The sequence below is a fragment of the Ranitomeya imitator genome, chromosome 3 (genome assembly GCF_032444005.1).
Source record: "Ranitomeya imitator isolate aRanImi1 chromosome 3, aRanImi1.pri, whole genome shotgun sequence".
In the NCBI taxonomy this organism is placed as follows: Eukaryota; Metazoa; Chordata; class Amphibia; order Anura; family Dendrobatidae; genus Ranitomeya; species Ranitomeya imitator.
In genome coordinates this window covers 357163470-357183518 of record NC_091284.1, presented here as the reverse complement: position 1 = coordinate 357183518, position 20049 = coordinate 357163470, and the positions used below count along the sequence as shown (strand labels likewise).

Here is a 20049-nt window from a genome sequence, read left to right as displayed (position 1 = left end):
AATAACTTTCATATATTTATTTCCAAAAATGAAAGCAGCTTCTGGAAATTTGTCACTTATGTCAAATCTATTGATGTGGAAGCTGTCAGATGCATTTTCTAATATCTTACTCTGACCTCCAACTTCACAACTCTGAGCTCATAGATCTCCTGACATTTATTAGTACAGATAATATGTTACTCATTAGAAAGCTCTAACAAGTGTGACAAAGACATGGTCTGAGTGAGAAAGTTTGAGCAGCTAACATAACATAAATCATTACATTGCTTAAGGGGAATGTCCAACATGTCAGTATTATATTTCTTTGTGAGATAATGCAAAGCATAACTATTTGTCATTTGTAATAATTTACCCCACAAAGCCTGACATCTGCTGTATGTGTATGACAGAATTCAGAGGGAGCAGAGACATAAAAAAAAACCTGTTTCAAATATTTTCAAAAATATCAAAAAAACTCACCCCAGGGGCCGGGTCCTTGACCTGGTGCATGGCTCTCCTTCAAATATTTGGGTTTCTGTTGCTCAGGACATCTGCTGCCATTTCATTCCTGTTCTACACTGGACAGCCCCCATATTTCCCAACGTGGGGATATTGAGTTATCACTTAGTGTTAGTCATACTCTTAAAATTCTACGTTCTTGTAAATGCAAGAACCTCCTGGTTGACTCTTTTTCATATTACGAACAATCCTGGATTCTCATCAGATGTCTCCTCTAATGCTTTTCTAAAGAGCTCCAAATAAAAAAACTCCTTTGTCTTCATCACATTGCCCCCCAGGGATCCCTTCTCCCACTCACAACTATTCTGCAAGATAAAACTCCCACATTGTGCCAGAGTTTTTAATATCATCACTTCTATCGCTCCCTAGCAATCGGAACCAAGCATGCACGTCCCTTATCAACTTTTGAAAAATTATGTACCTCTCCAATGAAAGTAGACTATGCAGTCTCAATCTTACACCAATTACATTCAACTTCATAGCTAGAATCCTTACCACATTTCTGCAGAGCATGGGAAACGGAACTCCATTAAAATTCTCAAAAGATCAGTGGAATAGATGTTTCCACCTCTCTCAGAAATCTATTATTGCAACCAAAGCCCAGGAAACAAATTATAAAATAGTTTCTAGGTGGTATTGGGCTCCCTAGGCTTTGCACAAATGGATCCCAGGTACTTCTAACTTCTGTTGGTGATGTGGTGCAAGTGTACGTCCTGGTCTTGCAGCATTTTGGGAGGGAGTCCTTAAAATAATCAAAGAAGTCACTATAATAACAATCCCCAAGAAACCTGAAGCAACCCTTCTATTCATGTTCCCTATGTCAGGAACTAGTTTTAAAAAATTGCTCATAAGACACCTTTTACAGGCAGCCAAAACAGTGATCCCCCATGACTGGAAGTCCCTAGATGCACCTTCCCTAGAGAAGTAGTTTACAGAAATCTCTGTAACTCAGCACGTGGACATGTTGGTTTCCCATTCCCAGGAGGAAAGGAGAAAAATTGCGACCAAGTGGTTCTATTGGGATGTCTTTCTAACTTGGTCTTTGTACAGGACCATCTGAGTTAATAAGCCTTCAATTTAAACCATTTGCTCCTTATTTTCTTCACAATTTTTTCATCTGATCTAATAGCCTCTTCTGATTTCCCCTAACCCAGCCATGTGTCTATTTTTGTCTCTTACCTGGTTTGTTTTCCCCATTCCTTTTTCCGTTCGTTCCTACTTTCTGTAGGCCTTCTATTCACCCTATGCAAGGGAGATAATTCTACAGGGCCTCCTCTTGCAGTCTTAATTGTGATTTCCCTATGTTGGATACGTATTTTGTTGTAATATAGCCTTATGGACTGAGTTATGAGGATGTTTATATGCTTGAATTGTATAATGAAGATATTGTCAGGTCCACATCTTTTCTAAGGGCCTTGAACTTATTTGATTGTATTTGATTCTGTTATTTCTGTTTGTTAATTACCGTATATACTCGAGTATAAGCCGAGGTTTTCAGCCCATTTTTTTAGGCTAAAAGTGCCCCTCTCGGCTTACATTCGAGTCATTGTCCCAGGGGGTTGGCGGGGGAGGGGGAGCGTCAGGAGAGGCGGTTGTCACATCATACTCACCTGCTCCTGGCACGGTCTTTGCTTCTCAGATGGGCTCTGGCACCGACAGCTCTTTCTGTGTTCAGCAGTCACGTGGTACCGCTCATTAAAGTAATGAATATGGGCAAGACTCCACTCCCAACGGCATGGAGTGCATATTCATTACTTTAATGAGCGGTACCATGTGACCGCTGAACACAGGAACAAGCTGAGGGCCCAGGACGACGGAGAATCAGGGACCGCGCCAGGATGGGGTGAGTATGATGGGGTAGGGTGAGCCATGCGATATTCATCTGTCCCCGTTCCACCACCGCCCTGTGTCTTCCGCGTCCTTTGACTGTGACATTCAGGACATAGTGGCACATGGCGGTGAAATGGGGACAGGTGAATATCGCAAGTGCCTGGGGCCTGAACCAGCGGCGACACCGGCACCAGGCCCCCAGAGCCCACCAGTGTTCCCACCTGCTCAGGACACTGGCACCTCTCCCTCAGCGACGAGAGGTGAGTTTGTCATTTATTTTTTTTAATTGCAGCAGCATATGGGGCATATTATTCTATGGAGCATCTTATGGGGCCATCAACCTTTGTGCATCATTATATGGGGCATAATCTATGGAGCATCTTATGGGGCCATCAACCTTTGTGCAGCATTATATGGGGCATAATATTCTATGGAGCATCTTATGGGGCCATCAATAACCTTTTATGCAGCATTATATGGGGCATATTTTAATATGGAGCATCTTATGGGGCCCATCATGAACTTTTTGGAGCATTATAATGGACGTATTTTGTATGGAGCATCTTATGGGGCCCATCATGAAGTGCATGGAGCATTATATGGGGCTCCTGATTCAATATGGATATTCAAAAACACTTAACCTACTGATGTCTCAATCAATTTTACTTTTATTGGTATCTATTTTAATTTTTGAAATTTACCAGTAGCTGCTGCATTTCCTACCCTAGTCTTATTCTCAAGTCAATAAATTTTCCCAGTTTTTTGTGGCAAAATTAGGGGTCTCAGCTTATACTCGGGTCGGCTTATACTCGAGTATATACGGTAAAAAATTCTTAATAAAGTTTCAATTTGAAGAAAAAAACACACATAATATAATTAAGATGATTTCACTGCACTCAAACAAGCAACACTGGCATTCAAATCAGCTCTCACCTCTGCTAAACAGGCCTACTTCACAACCCTTGTATCTTCCTTATCCCACAACCCCAAACAGTTGTTCAACACTTTTAATTCCTTCCTCCGCCCACCACTGCCCCCTCCAAGTTCCCTAATCGTTGCCGAGGACTTTGCCACGCACTTTAAAAATAAGATAGACCAAACAAGGCAAGTCTTTGTTGTCTAACCATCACAACCAATTTGTATGAGAGACCAATGCCTAAACCCCATAACTTCACTCTCCAAAATCTCTGAAGGGGAGCTTGCTCATCTTCTCTACAAATCACACCTCACCACTTGTGCACTTGACCCCATCCCATCCCACCTCCTCCCCAACCTTACTACCACACTAATCCCTGTTATGATAAGGTAATTCAGTACCACAATGGACATAGAGGTCAGAGCACATACAGTGACCTGACAATAACCCAAAAACATAGAACGAGCTCTGAGACGTGGGAACTCCGCAATCCCTAATCCTCTTCAACCACACTAGAGGCAGCCGTGGATTGCGCCTAACGCTCCCTATGCAACTCGGCACAGCCTGAGAAACTAGCTAGCCTGAAGATAGAAAATAAGCCTATCTTGCCTCAGAGAAATACCCCAAAGGAAAAGGCAGCCCCCACATATAATGACTGTGAGTTAAGATGAAAAGACAAATGTAGAGATGAAATAGATTTAGCAAAGTGAGGCCCGACTTTCTGAACAGAGAGAGGATAGGAAAGGTAACTTTGCGGTCAACACAAAACCCTACAAAAACCACGCAAAGGGGGCAAAAAGACCCTCTGTACCGAACTAACGGCACGGAGGTACACCCTCTGCGTCCCAGAGCTTCCAGCAAGCAAGAAAAAACAAAATAGACAAGCTGGACAGAAAAAACAGCAAACAAAATAGCAAAGCGGAACTTAGCTATGCAGAGCAGCAGGCCACAGGAACGATCCAGGAGGAAACAGGTCCAATACTAGAACATTGACTGGAGGCCAGGATCAAAGCACTAGGTGGAGTTAAATAGAGCAGCACCTAACGACTTCACCACATCACCTGAGGAAGGAAACTCAGAAGCCGCAGTACCACTCTCCTCCACCAACGGAAGCTCACAGAGAGAATCAGCCGAAGTACCACTTGTGACCACAGGAGGGAGCTCTGCCACAGAATTCACAACAAATCCCATCCCTAGCCCATCTCTTCAACCTTTCACTAACTTCTGGTACCTTCCCCTCAGCCTTCAAACATGCCACAATCACACCTATTCTCAAAAAGCCATCCCTTGACCCAAGCGTTATGTCCAGCTATCGCCCCATATCTTTGCTCCCATTTGCTTCCAAACTCCTTGAGCAGCACTTCCATGCTGAACTTTCCTCTCACTTTGCATCTAACTCTCTCTTCGACAACCTAGAATGTGGCTTCCGTCCCCACCATTCTACTGAGGCTGCCCTGACTAAAATGACTAACAACTTACTTACAGCCAAAGCTAACAGACAATTCTCTATACTCCTCCTCCTAGACCTGTCCTCTGCCTTCGACACAGTTGACCACTGCCTCCTACTACAGATCCTCTCTTCTTTTGGGGTCAAATACCTTGCCCTATCTTGGATCTCCTCATACCTTACCAACCGCACATTTAGCGTTTTCTACTCCCATACTACCTCTTCATCTCGCCCCGTCTCTGTTGGAGTCCACCAATGCTGTGTCCTAGGACCCTTACTCTTCTCAATCTATACACTCGGCCTGGGACAACTCATAAGGTCCTATGGCTTCCAGTACCATCTATATGCCGATAACCCTTGACTCTGCCCTGTCCTTCAAACCGCACATCCAAGCTCTCACCACCTCCTGTCGCCTCCAGCTCAAAAATATTTCCAGAATCCATTCTTTCCTCAACCCACACTCTACCAAAATGCTCTTGCATGCCCTAATCATCTCCCGCCTCGACTACTGCAACATACTCCTCTGTGGCCTACCTTCTAACACTCTCGCACCCCTCCAGTCTGTCCTTAACTCTGCTGTCCAACTAATTCATCTCTCTCCTCGCTACACTCCTGCTTCACCTCTTTGCAAATCCCTTCACTGGCTCCCAATTTCCCAGCGTATCCAGTTTAAATTACTAACACTGACCTACAAAGCCATCCATAACCTTTCTCCTCCGTATATTTCCACACTAATCTCCCAATATCTTCCCTCACGTAATCTCCGGTCCACCCAAGACCTCCTCCTCTCCTCCACGCTTATTCGCTCCTCATTCAATTGCCTCCAAGACTTCTCCCGAATATTACCCATCCTCTGGAATTCAGTGTCCCAACACATCCGGTTATCCACTACTTTTGGATCCTTCAAAAGAAACCTGAAAACCCACCTCTTCAAGCAAGCTTACAGCCTGTAAAGACCACAGCCACCTCAACACCATCGGAGCTCCTGCAACCCTCGACCTACTGTCTCCTTCCCCATAATCCTGTAGAATGTAAGCCCGCAAGGGCAGGGTCCTCTTCCCTCTGAACCAGTCTGTCATTGTTAGTTTTGTTTACTGTAAGTGATATTTGTATTTTGATGTTACCCCTTCTCATGTACAGCACCATGGAATTAATGGTGCTATATAAATAAATAATAATAATTATTATTATTATTTATCAAATGTTAATAAAACCTAAAGAAATAAACTAATATGGCATTACTGCATCTCTCAAAGTGAAAATTCATAAAATGTTACAGTATTTTTCCTGTAAATGGTGAAAAACATGGCAAAATTGCCACTTTCTGCCTAACTGTGGGGAGCTGGCTGTCAATCAGCCTGACATTGGCAGTGATGGCCCGTCGACAGAGCTGTCCCGAAGTGAAAGAGCTGCTCTGTTGGTGTGAGGTGAATTGAAGCTGGAGTATCGTTGCCTGAGACGGAACACATCGGTGTAGGGAAGATCAGTAGTTAGCACCTACCTGCTGGTAAGTTCTTAGTCCCACAGCCAAAGAAACCCAAAGTCCCAGGTAATCTCAGGTAACAACTGTAATTAAGTATTGGAAGAATACTGCATTCCAATAACATCCAGCTCTGGCAAAAATTAAGAGACCACTGCAAAACGTTCAATTTGTATGATTTTTCGCTTTATCGGTATATTTTTGAGTAAAATGTAAATTGTTCTTTTAGTCTATAAACTTCTGAAAACATGTCTCCGAATTTCCAAGCAATAAACTTATTTGTTTTAATGAAAAGGAGAAATGGTCCAAATTAAAAAAAAAAAAAATGCTTTCAGACCGCAAATAATGGAAAGAAAACAAGCTCATAATCATTTAGAAATAACAATACTAATGTTTTAACTCAGGAAGAATTCAGAAATCAATATTCTGTGGAATAACCATGATTTTTAATCACAGCTTTCATGCGTCTTGACCTTTTATGCAGCATTATATGGGGCATATTTTAATATGGAGCATCTTCTGGGGCCATCATGATCTTTATGGAGCATTACATGGGGTGTATTTTGTATGGAGCATCTTATGGGCCCATCATGAACTGTATGGAGCATTATATGGGGCTCTTGATTTAATATGGATATTCAAAAACACTTAACCTACTGATGTCTCAATCAATTTTACTTTCACACTGCTTCTGGCACAAATATATAAGCAGTTCTTCTTTGTTTGATGGCTTGTGACTATCCATCATCTTCTTGATTATATTCCAGAGGTCTTCAATGGGATTCAGGTCTGGAGATTGGGCTGCCCATGACAGGGTTTTGATGTGGTGGTCTCTTAATTTTTGCCAGAGCTGTATACTACAGATGTCATATAGGACACAGCTCTCCATATGGATTTTATGGTAAAACCTATATTGTAATATCATACTAGGTCATTTTAGGTTGATAGGATCTTGAAAAGCTGGAGAAAAAAGCATACTTTTTATTGACCAAGATGTTCACTAATAGTTTTTTTGGACTCTGCTGTATGTTTTTGCAACTACCTGTTTTCCCAATATAGTGAATAATGACTGTAATGTTTGCTGTTTCTATTTTCAGTGAGATAAGGAGTGCAACTGAACAGCAAATCTGAGCGTTTGCATATTATTTTATAGCGCAATAATTAATACAAACATAATTCAACAAAATACTTGGAATGAAGACAGAATAGACACAACACAAGATATTTGAGCACAGAAGAAATGGTAAGAAAAGGATTCTAGGGTCGGCTATTAAACATCCACAAACATTTTAATCTTTACTGGCATGAATTCATAGTTTACAATAAATGTGACTTCTTCAGCCATAATAAGTATTTCAGTCGGACCTGAAATGCTAGCTATGTTTTAATATTAAAGCGAGAATTCAAGCTGAATGTTGGTTGTTCTAAGAAGAAGTCTCTTTTTAGGATCCATGCAGTTTTATATTTGTATTAGCTATACGTATGGATACAAAATGAAGTTGTCACTTCACATGAATATGATTCCAACAATGTAAGGTAAAAGGGTCATTTAGAGGAGATAAATGTGACCATAACACTGTCTTCTTTTCTCGGTGATTAATCTTCATCTGTTCCCATCCACAAAATCTATAGGAATACCGACCCTTTCGGAATTTTATCTTTCATAGTCTGCATTGAAGTTCCAAAAGATCCATTTTCCAGAGTATCAAGTATGACTCGGAGAGAATTCCAGTTCCTGCAGACCCAAGGGGCCTGACATTGCCCAGAGCACCAGATTTCAGCACACTCACACATAAGTATGAGCAGATTGAGACGTACGTGACTTTCTAGGCTCTTGATGCTCTAGTAGACAATATCTCAGAGGAGCACACTTTACATATATTTATATTACGTTGGACCACACATTTTATAAAGTGGGTTGAATACCAGATATAAAGGTCTGTGGGACTGATGTGATATTTACCTCTACTTACAACCAACGGAAACTGATGTAAAAGTGTTATGAACTGAAAGTGGTATATCATCCTGAAGAAGCATCATTTGCATTTCCAACCCCTCTCGTGAGAGGAGATTAGGGGATATTTCAGCTCGTTATGTGCTTTACAACGTCATAGTGGCCCATCATACTGAGAATAAGCTTGTCTCATCACAGTGCAAAATCTAAAATGTGTAGTCCAGTCATTTCCATGGGCAACGTTTCCACTTTCTGCTCTTTTAAATTGCTGGCTGATGATACAGAGACACGGGTCAGTCTAAAGGGTATAATCATGAATACATGACCATTACTGTTACAGACCATTCTAGGTTCCTTTTCAGTTTCCAAAAGAAAGATAAAAGTATTAGCAAAATGTTATAGCTGAAAGTGAAAGCCTGTTCAATAGTCTGTAGGACGGATCATCATGGAGACAGACTTCAGACCATGGCTAGGTCCCTTCCAATAATGCCATTTGATGCTATTGTACTTAGGGGAACTAGATCCACTTTTGTAGTAAATGCCATTTAAGTTGGATGGGCCACAGGCATCAAACCACCAACCTAGAAAAAAAATGAGTCTTCCTTAGGAGAGGTAACATAAAAATTATACAAAAAATATAACTTTCTGCAAATTGTATACTGCACAGTTAGGGTATAGTAATATATATATATATATATATATAGACACAAAATGTTAATTATTCTGATCATTGTATTGTATTGTCAGAATGATGTGATAATATCATTGGATCTTGAACTATAACAGAAGTTTTTAATAACCAACACTAGATAATTGTAGCTAGAATGTTTTATGGTGTAGATGGGTTCTAAGGGGTGTTATACAAGGCCATATTATGGCACTATGCAACCTCCGAGTAATACGGTGCCCATAGAAGTGTATGGATCCTTTCTGTACATATAGAAGCTGTGCAATGAAACATGCCATCGTCTAATTATTTTATCAGATTCAGATAAACAGATTTACCTCCGGTTGCATACTGAGCGCACTTGCAGCTGCAGTTATCATTATCTACATCTTTGGTGCTAAAGTTGGTTCCTGTCGGCGCAAAACTGCTTGTCCTCCCTGCTGTACCAGCATATCCTTTTACATTTAATCTAACGAATGAAAAAGCAGAATACAGATGTGAATATAAATGCCAATAACTAACAATTTTGGCATTAAAACAAGATAGTAGTAATATATCAACTATTACTTTCTGTAAAATGTTATCTTAAGTTTTACCTTCTTTGGAGTTCAAATATCTAATCATCATACACACATTATATTCCTGTTTACTTATAATACTCAGGCTTAGGCTATGTGCACACATTGCGGATTAGGCTTAGGAATTTCTGGTGCGGATTCTGCCTCTCCTGGCAGAAAACGCACCTACGAATTTGTCGCGTTTTTTGTGCGTTTTTGCTGCGGTTTTCTTGTGGATTTGCGGCGTTTTTTACCCCTGCGGTTTTCTATAATGGAATGGGTACAAAAATGCCGCTGATTCACAAAAAAGAAGCGACATGCTACTTCTTTTAAACTGCAGCGTTTCCGCAGCGGATTTTCCGCAAAGTGTTCACAGCTTTTTTTCTCATTGATTTACATTGTACTGTAAATCAATTGCGGATCTGCAGTGTTTCTGCACCTCAAAAAACGCTGCGGATCCGCAGAGAATCCGCAATGTGTGCACATACCGTTAGAGTTGCAATAGAAATCTTTGGACCAGGGTTGTTCATGCCACACCTTACTTCCTACCTAGTAAGCAAATAGGAATTGCACTTAGGCCGGGGTCACACGACTGTAGATTCTCTCATTCAAGAGAATCAGGTCCATTATGCTAATGACGCTCTGATTAAGCTCTGATCAAAGTTTGATCTGAATGTCAGCATAGTGTGATCCGTTCTCTCGTATGCGAGTATCGGAGCACACTGTGAGGAGAGTAAGGAGAACAAAATTTCTCCATCTTCTCCATTCTGTGAATCGACAGAAATCGGACTGCACCCAAATGTCGTTTGAGTGCAGCCCAATTATTTATACGCACTTGTAGACTTGAATGGACGAATCTCATCCAATTTACACGTCAAATTGCAGCATGCAGTGATTTTTTTTCTCATGCCAATTCGGTAAGGGAAAAAAAGTTGATCAGCACTGCCCCATTACATATCCGAACGCTATATGATAAAAAAGGTTATATTGCTTGTCAGATTAATGCGGTGTGTGAGCAAGCCCTGTGGATATGAATGCAAATTTACATGTTGCAGAAATTTTTGCAACTGAAATTCAGTTTTCTTCAACTGAATTTCTGTTCCAAGATAAACCGTCCAGTTTCACCAGAAAATCTGCAGCAAAAGTGAACATACCCTAAGGCTGCATTTATGCTGACTGAAAAGTGGAAACAAATATTCCTAAGAACGCATTTTTTGAATCATCGGCCCTTCTAAACAGGTTGCCAATCAGTTGATGAACGAGTCAAACACTTGTTCGTCGGGTGAAAGAATTATTAAGCTGGATTAAATATAATCGCTCTCAGCAGCACATAATCCTGTGTAAACCAGATGATGTGTTCTGTGAACAATAATATTCTGTGCACACAGAATAGTCATATTACCCATCATTCTGTGCATGTTTGCTTGCATGTTTAAACAAACTATGAAATGAATGCCAATTAGCTTGCATGTAGCTGATCGGCGGTAATTTTACAACGGCAGTTGGGCAGTATATAAGCCTATAGGATTATTTGTGCATTAGTGTTTTGCATACGAGTTCTGCCTTTATTTTTCAAACATGTATAATTTTATTTTTTCTTTTACTTGATTCTACAGCTCCATTATTATCACTGCACTTATAGACGCTTTATTATCACCACTGTCGCCATAAGGGTTCATAATCTGAGTTCCTTACCCGTATGCCTATAGAGTACAGGAGGAAACCCATGCAAACACGGGGAAAGCCTACAAACTCCTCGCAGATGTTGTCCTTGGTGGGATTTTGTTCAGAGTTCATGAAAAAATTGGAAAACACTTCAATGCCATCCATATGCCATCTGTGTGCTGTCCATTTTTCATGGACTCTTTATTATGGATAGTTTGAGAAACCTTCATCAGTTTTTTTTGTTGCAATTTAGAAAAACTGATGAAACGCTAATGGTAAAAGCTGACATCTGGCCAAACTGATGGAAATCTGATTCCTAATGATGATGAAAATTGGTCCATTTTTTGTCTATGAGAAAAATTCAGTACAGAGGCATAACTAGGGGTTTAGTTCAGGGGGAGATGAAACTTCTGAGTGGACCCCTAATAGTGGATGCAGGAGAACTTCAGCAGATGACAGAGCTGTTACAAAAAAAATATCTATACTGTATACAAAGACCAACAGTGATATTACTGCCATGTGGGGATCATGAGTGCTGCAAAACATATAAGAGATTATAGTACAGTCACAGTTAGAGACTTACAGCTGACGTTCTTTCTGATGGAATCATTCACTTTTTCTGATTTTTCAACTTCTCCAGCCAGGACTCGGCTACAGAGATTACAACAAAGACACATATGACTTCACATTTCAGGCACTGTGCCCAACCTGCACAAACTCTTCATCCTGCTGATACCCCAATGCTGAACCGCTGCTGCCGTATGTGACCCTATTACTGCACCTACTGTGTGGTTCTCTGTGTGTGTGAAGGTATATTACCTTCCACTGGAGCCCTAGATCCCACTTTCATTGCACTCAAAGTATGATGCCAACAAAAGTGCCCACGAACATTGTAAGATATCCCCACAGCGAATTCCTCCACAGTACTCTCCACATGCACAGAATAATAAACCTACTGTACCCCACCCCTCAACTGCCCCAGAAAAGTATGGTGACCCCAACACAGTATGATCCCCCAACAGTGACCCCATACAGCCCTCCACACAGTATGATAGACCCCACACAAACCTTCACACTGTATAATTGCTTACATTCAGTATAATGCACCCATAGTCCTCCATACAGTAAAATACACTCCATAGTCCATACAGTATAATGCACCCCATAGTCCATACAGTATAATGAACACCATCGTCTATATAGTATAATGCACCCCAGGCACCCCAGAGTCCTCTATATAGTATAATGCACCCCCTATAGTCCTCCATATAGTATAATGTACCCCATAGTACTCTGTATAGTATAATGCGTCCCATAGTTCTCAGTACAGTAAAATGCACTCCATAGTCCTCTGTACAGTATAATGCAACCCATAGTCCTTACAGCAATGAACCCCATAGTCCATAAGGTGTAATGCACCCCATAGTCCCTACAGCAGAATGCACCCCATAGTCCATACAGTATAATGCACCCCATGGTCCTCTGTATAGCATAATGCACCTTATAGTCCATACAGCATAATACACCCCATAGTCCTCTGTATAGCATAATGAACCACATAGTCCCTACAGCAGAATGCACCCCATATTCCATACAGCGTAATGCACCCCATAGTTCGTACAGTATAATGCACCCATAGTCCTTTGTACAGCAGAATGCACACAATCATCCATACAGCATAGTGCACCCCATATTCCTTGGTACAGTATAATGCACCCCATAATCCATATAGCATCATGAACCCCATAGTCCGTAAGGTGTAATACACCCATAGTCCATACAGCATAATGCACCCATAGTCCTCTGTATAGTATAACGCACCCCAGAGTCCTCTGCATAGTATAATGCACCCATAGTCCCTACAACAGAATGCACTCCATAGTCCATACAGTGTAATGCACCCCATGGTCATCTGTATAGTATAATGTAGCCCATAGTTCTCTCTATAGTATAATGCACCCATTAGTCCATACAGCAGAATGCACCCCATAGTCCATACAGTGTAATGCACTACATAGCCCATACAGTATAATGCACCCCATAGTCCTCTGTATAGTATAATAAACCTCATAGTACTCTGTATAGTATCATGCACACCATAGTCTATACAGCATAATGCACCCCATAGTCATCTGTATAGTATAATTTACCCCATAGTCCCTACAGCAGAATGCACTCCATAGTCCATACAGCATAATGCACCCCATAGTCTTCTGTACAACATAATGCTTCCCATAGTTTATACAGTGTAATCTTCCCCATATTCCTCTGTAGAGTATAATGCACCTAATAGTCTGCACAGTATAATGCACCCCATATTCCATACAGCATAATACACTCACTAGTCCTCTGTATAGTATAATACACCCCATAGTCTATACAGCATAATGCACCCCATAGTCCTCTGTATAGTATAAAGCACCCCATAATCCCTACAGCATAATGCACCCCATAGTTCATACAGTATAATGCATTCCATATCCCATACAGTATAATGCACCCCATAGTCCATACAGCATAATGAACCCCATAGTCCGTAAGGTGTAATACACCCCATAGTTCATACAGCATAATGCACCCATAGTCCTCTGTATAGTATAATGCACTCCATAGTCCTCTGCATAGTATAATGCACCCTATAGTCCCTACAGAGGAATGCATCCCTTAGTCCATACAGCGTAATGCACTCCATAACCGATACAGTATAATGCACTTCATCGTCCTCTGTACAACATAATGCTTCCCATAGTCCATACAGTATAATGTACCCCTTAGTCCTCTGTATAGTATAATTCACCCCATAGTCCATACAGCATAAGGAACCCCATTGTCCTCTGTATAGTATAATGCACCCTATAATCCCTACAGTAGAATGCACCCCATAGTCCATACAGCGTAATGCACTCCATAACCCATACAGTATAATGCACCCCATAGTCCTCTGTATAAGATAATGCTTCCCATAGTCCATTCAATATAATGTGCCCCATAGTCCTCTGTATAGTATAATGAACAACATAGTCCCAACAGCAGAATGTATCCCCTAGTCCATACAGCATTATGCACCCCATAGTTCATACAGTATAATGCTCTCCATAGCCCATATAGTGTAATGCACTCCATAGTCTGTACAGCATAATGAACCCCATAGTCCATCAGGTGTAATGCACCCCATAGTTCATACAGCATAATGCACCCCATAATCCATACAGCATAATGCAGCCCATAGTCCATACAGCATAATGCACTCCATGGTCGTCTGTTTACTATAATGCACCCCATAGTACTCTGCAAAGTATAATGCACCCCATAATCCCTACAGTAGAATGCACCCCATAGTCCATACAGCGTAATGCACTCCATAACCCATACAGTATAATGCACCCCATAGTCCTCTGCATAACATAATGCTTCCCATAGTCCATACAGTATAATGTGCCCCATAGACCTCTGTATAGTATAATGCACCCCATAGTCTATACAGTATAATGCACCCCATCTTCATCTGTATAGTATAATGCACCTCATAGTCTATACAGTATAATGCACCCCATATTCCATACAGCATAATACACCCCATAGTCTTCTGTATAGTATAATACACCACATAGTCTATACAGTATAATGCACCCCATAGTCCTTTGTATAGTATAATGCACCCCATGGTCCACACAGCATAATGCACCCAATAGTACTCTGTGTAGTATAATGGACACCAAAGTCCATACAGCATAATACACCCTATAGTCCTCTGTATAATACAATGCATCCCAGAGTCCTCTGTAAAGTACAATACATCACATAGTCCTCTGCACAGTATAATGCACCCCATAGTCCTCTATACAGTATTCTTGGCACCACAATGTTCTCCTCCTCGTTCCTCCCATTCTCCCGTATCTGCAGTGAGTGCTCTGAATGTTAGCGTAATGGGTGCCATGCAGTGACATCATTGCACCTGCTTTGCTAAGACGTTAGACGCAAAGAAAAATGATGCAGGAGGAAGTGTCTGCTGACGGTCCCTCCTTCATCATTGCTTTCAACTCTAGTGGCATCAGGATGCTGACACAGTTGAAGTTGGGATGACGAGCAGGGGGCCTGGTGCTGGCACTGGGCCCCCTGGCTTATTGGCCCCATAGAGGCAGTGCAGAGAGATCGTACAGTATGTCCCTGCTCTGCTGGAGAGTTTAACTGTATCAGTGCTCAGTGCCTGCTGATACAGTTTAAAGTAGCAAAGCTCTGGATGGGCCCTTCAAAGCACGGGGCCTGTGCGGCCACACCCTCTACCCACCCCCAGAAAGGCTATGTTCACACATTGCTTTTTTGCAGAGTTTTATTGAGCATTATTTTATGCAAATTAAAAGCTTTTTACAGTAGATGCAAAAACTATGAGATTTCAAAAGTGTCATGAATATGCTTGTTTTTTCCTTAAGGAATATTAAAACTGCAGCCTTTAAAACCCTGCTGTTCTGTTCGGTCTGGGGAGACCTATTTTGAACTTTGGTATTTTTTGGGGTGTTCAAGATGCGGTTCTGAAACTTGTGGTTGATTGACTTAAATGAGGATGGGTCGGTCGGCCACGGGTTTCAGATCCGCATCTTGAATATTTTAAAGAATATTGAAGTTCAAAGTCGGTCATTTTTGACCAACAGAACAGCAGGGTTTTAAAGAAATCAGTACCATGTCAATTCTTATTTCTCATATCCAACATGCATGATGCAGGGGGAAAAAGGCATAGGCAAATTAATATACTATTTAAAACAACTATTTATTTGACATAAATATTAAATAAAACAAGTCAAGGAAATTTCACAAAGATTTCTGAGGGTAGACCAGATAAACAAGGACTATAGGGAATGGAATATCAATTGCTTCCTGTAGCACTGCTATATACAAAATTGCTCTTTAAATAATACTCAAAGTGCATAGTACTAAATAAATTATTATCATAGGAGCAAATTCATGTAGATGCTAATAGCAAAATCTAATATATAAAGCTGAATGTGTGTGTGTGCGTGTGCATGTCTGGGATTGGCATCTGCACCGTCACAGCTACAGCCACAAAATTTTGTACAGTCACACGTCTGGACCACGAGAGCATCATAGGCTATGTTGTGAGGCAAAATTTTAACCCCGCGCATTCCAATTCACCAAAAATTTTTGCCCCTATCTACATAATGGGGAAAAAGTGAAAGGAAAAGTGTTGGAGGCAAATTGACAGCTGCTAGATGTGAACAAGGGGGACTTAAAGAATGAGAGCAATGGCGCCAAAGAGTATATACCGTACAGTTGCTAAGGTTGGGCCCCAACATGGGATACTCACCACACATGGGGATATGAACACACACACACACACAAAATGCGCCACACACTACCACGTGCTTGAACACATATACCACCCTCAGCACACATTTCACCACCCATACACCAACCTCGCCACATAAAAGTCGAAATACAAAAGTCGCCACTCAAAACTCACCACGCGCAAAACACGCCACGTGCAAAAGTTGCCTAACACAAAACTTGCACATACTCAAAACGCACCACACATAAAACTCGCCACGCGCAAAACTCGCCATGCCCAAAACTTGCTGCACACAACTTGCTACACTAACCTGTCACATGCAACTCGACACAAAAAGTTGCTACACGCATGTCGCCACACAAAATTCATCTCACAAAACTCACTACATGCATGTCGCCACACGCAACTCAACACACACAACTTGATACATGAAACTCGCCCTAAAACACACACAAGTCTGGTATTATCCTTCAAAAATAAAAATCTGATTAATAAGCAGACAAACTACAAGAGCAACAACTGTACCATATAGGAAATACGGCAGCTGTTAGTCACATGACCTGTCTATTATGTGTATGTGTGAGCTAATATATACTGCCGGGGGTGAGGGCTTCCTGTTGGCTGGGGATTTATCAGGCTGCCAATTTAGCTTACAAATACTGAGGTAAAAATACTGAGCAAATAATGTGTGAACAAGGTCTAATACAGGAGGAGATGACACACAGATATATACTATATACAGGAGGAGGTGACACACAGGTATATACTATATACAAGGGAGATGACACACACATATATACTATATACAGGGGAGATGACACAGGTATATACTATATACAGGAGGAGATGACATACAGGTATATACTATATAAAGGAGGAGATGACACACACATACAGTGGGGCAAAAAAGTATTTAGTCAGTCAGCAATAGTGCAAGTTCCACCACTTAAAAAGATGAGAGGCGTCTGTAATTTACATCATAGGTAGACCTCAACTATGGGAGACAAACTGAGAAAAAAAAATCCAGAAAATCACATTGTCTGTTTTTTTATCATTTTTTTTGCATATTATGGTGGAAAATAAGTATTTGGTCAGAAACAAACAATCAAGATTTCTGGCTCTCACAGACCTGTAACTTCTTCTTTAAGAGTCTCCTCTTTCCTCCACTCATTACCTGTAGTAATAGCACCTGTTTAAACTTGTTATCAGTATAAAAAGACACCTGTGCACACCCTCAAACAGTCTGACTCCAAACTCCACTATGGTGAAGACCAAAGAGCTGTCAAAGGACACCAGAAACAAAATTGTAGCCCTGCACCAGGCTGGGAAGACTGAATCTGCAATAGCCAACCAGCTTGGAGTGAACAAATAAACAGTGGGAGCAATAATTAGAAAATGGAAGACATACAAGACCACTGATAATCTCCCTCGATCTGGGGCTCCACGCAAAATCCCACCCCGTGGGGTCAGAATGATCACAAGAACGGTGAGCAAAAATCCCAGAACCACGCGGGGGGACCTAGTGAATGAACTGCAGAGAGCTGGGACCAATGTAACAAGGCCTACCATAAGTAACACACTATGCCACCATGGACTCAGATCCTGCAGTGCCAGACGTGTCCCACTGCTTAAGCCAGTACATGTCCGGGCCCGTCTGAAGTTTGCTAGAGAGCATTTGGATGATCCAGAGGAGTTTTGGGAGAATGTCCTATGGTCTGATGAAACCAAACTGGAACTGTTTGGTAGAAACACAACTTGTCGTGTTTGGAGGAAAAAGAATACTGAGTTGCATCCATCAAACACCATACCTACTGTAAAGCATGGTGGTGGAAACATCATGCTTTGGGGCTGCTTCTCTGCAAAGGGGCCAGGATGACTGATCCGGCTACATGAAAGAATGAATGGGGCCATGTATCGTGAGATTTTGAGTGCAAACCTCCTTCCATCAGCAAGGGCATTGAAGATGAAACGTGGCTGGGTCTTTCAACATGACAATGATCCAAAGCAGACCGCCAGGGCAACGAAGGAGTGGCTTCGTAAGAAGCATTTCAAGGTCCTGGAGTGGCCTAGCCAGTCTCCAGATTTCAACCCTATAGAAAACTTTTGGAGGGAGTTGAAAGTCCGTGTTGCCAAGTGAAAAGCCAAAAACATCACTGCTCTAGAGGAGATCTGCATGGAGGAATGGGCCAACATACCAACAACAGTGTGTGGCAACCTTGTGAAGACTTACAGAAAACGTTTGACCTCTGTCATTGCCAACAAAGAATATGTTACAAAGTATTGAGATGAAATTTTGTTTCTGACCAAATACTTATTTTCCACCATAATATGCAAATAAAATGATAAAAAAACAGACAATGTGATTTTCTGGATTTTTTTTCTCAGTTTATCTCCCATTGTTGAAGTCTACCTATGATGTAAATTACAGACGCCTCTCATCTTTTTAAGTGGTGGAACTTGCACTATTGCTGACTGACTAAATACTTTTTTGCCCCACTGTATATACTATATACAGGGGAGATGACACACAGGTATATACTATATACAAGAGATGACATACAGGTATATACTATATATAGGAGGAGATGACATACAGGTATATAGCATATACAGAAGAGATGACATACAGGTATATACTATATACAGGAGGAGATGACACATAGGTATATACAATATACAGGAGGAGATGACATACAGCAGGTATATACTATTTACAGGGGAGATGACATACAGGTATATACTATATACAGGAGATGACATACAGGTGTTTACTATATATAAGGGAGATGACAAACATGTATATAATGAGGGGAAAATGAGAGGTTTGAGGTGAAAATGAGGGGTGTGAGGTGAAAATGAAAAGGTGTGAGTGCAAAATGAGAGAAGTGAGGGAAAATAGTAGAGTGATCGGAAAATGACAGATGTGAGGTCGAAATGACAAGTGTTGGGGGGAATGAGAGGAGTGAGGGGGGAAATAAGAGGAGTGAGGGGGAAAATGAGAGGTGTAAGGGAGAAAATGAGAGATGTGAGGGGGAAAATGAGAGGCGTGATGGGAAAATAAGAGAAGTGAGGTGCTATAACTAACCACAGATATTTACTATGCCCAGGCAACGCCGGGCTCTTCAGCTAGCATTAAATAAAGTGCCCAGTGCCTTAATGAGCATTGCTACCCATATCCCCCTATATCATTTCACTTACATAAGCGTTAGTCCCTACCTGGATACCACTCAGTCACCCCTTTATTAAACATGTACTATAGAGAAAGAACACATGTAATCCTGAAACCAAGAGAGCAGCTTTTGTCTGCCGAAAAAAACACTGCAATAATGCTGCATTTGGACATAGACACATTTTTAGGGCTCCTTTTCACTTGCGTGAAATACGTATGAGTCTCGCAGCTTAAATCCTGGCTCTACCACCGCCACTCCAGAGCGGAGCGTGCAGCTCCATGTATTGCTGTGCGGCCGCACGCTCCGCTCTGGAGTGCCGGCAGCAGAGCTGGGTTTTAACCTGCGAGACTCGGCCGTATTTCACGCAAGTGAAAAGGAGCCCTCACAGAGAAATCTGCAACATGTGACTTCACTTGCAGGCTACAGTTACGTGCTGCGTATTTTTCTGCAGCTTATCTACAGGAAAATCTGCAGCATATTTTTCAGGAATTTGCTGCAGACTTGCCACATGTTTCAACCATAGCATTGAAAAGGTAGCGATACAAGATAAATTAATTGCAAAT

At 41.4% G+C, this 20049-nt stretch overlaps 1 protein-coding gene across 1 annotated transcript in view; it reads right to left on the bottom strand.

The window, feature by feature from the left end:
- Positions 1–7300: 7300 nt before the first annotated feature.
- LOC138669955 (angiopoietin-2-like) overlaps positions 7301–20049 on the bottom strand; it is a 186464-nt gene continuing 173715 nt past the window's right edge. Inside the window, exons 8-9 of the mRNA XM_069756859.1 lie at positions 9131–9261; positions 7301–8706 (exon numbers count right to left, since the gene is read on the bottom strand). Coding sequence (XP_069612960.1) covers positions 8546–8706; positions 9131–9261 — 292 coding nt within the window. The 3' untranslated portion in view covers positions 7301–8545. The remainder of the gene's footprint in view (positions 8707–9130; positions 9262–20049) is intronic.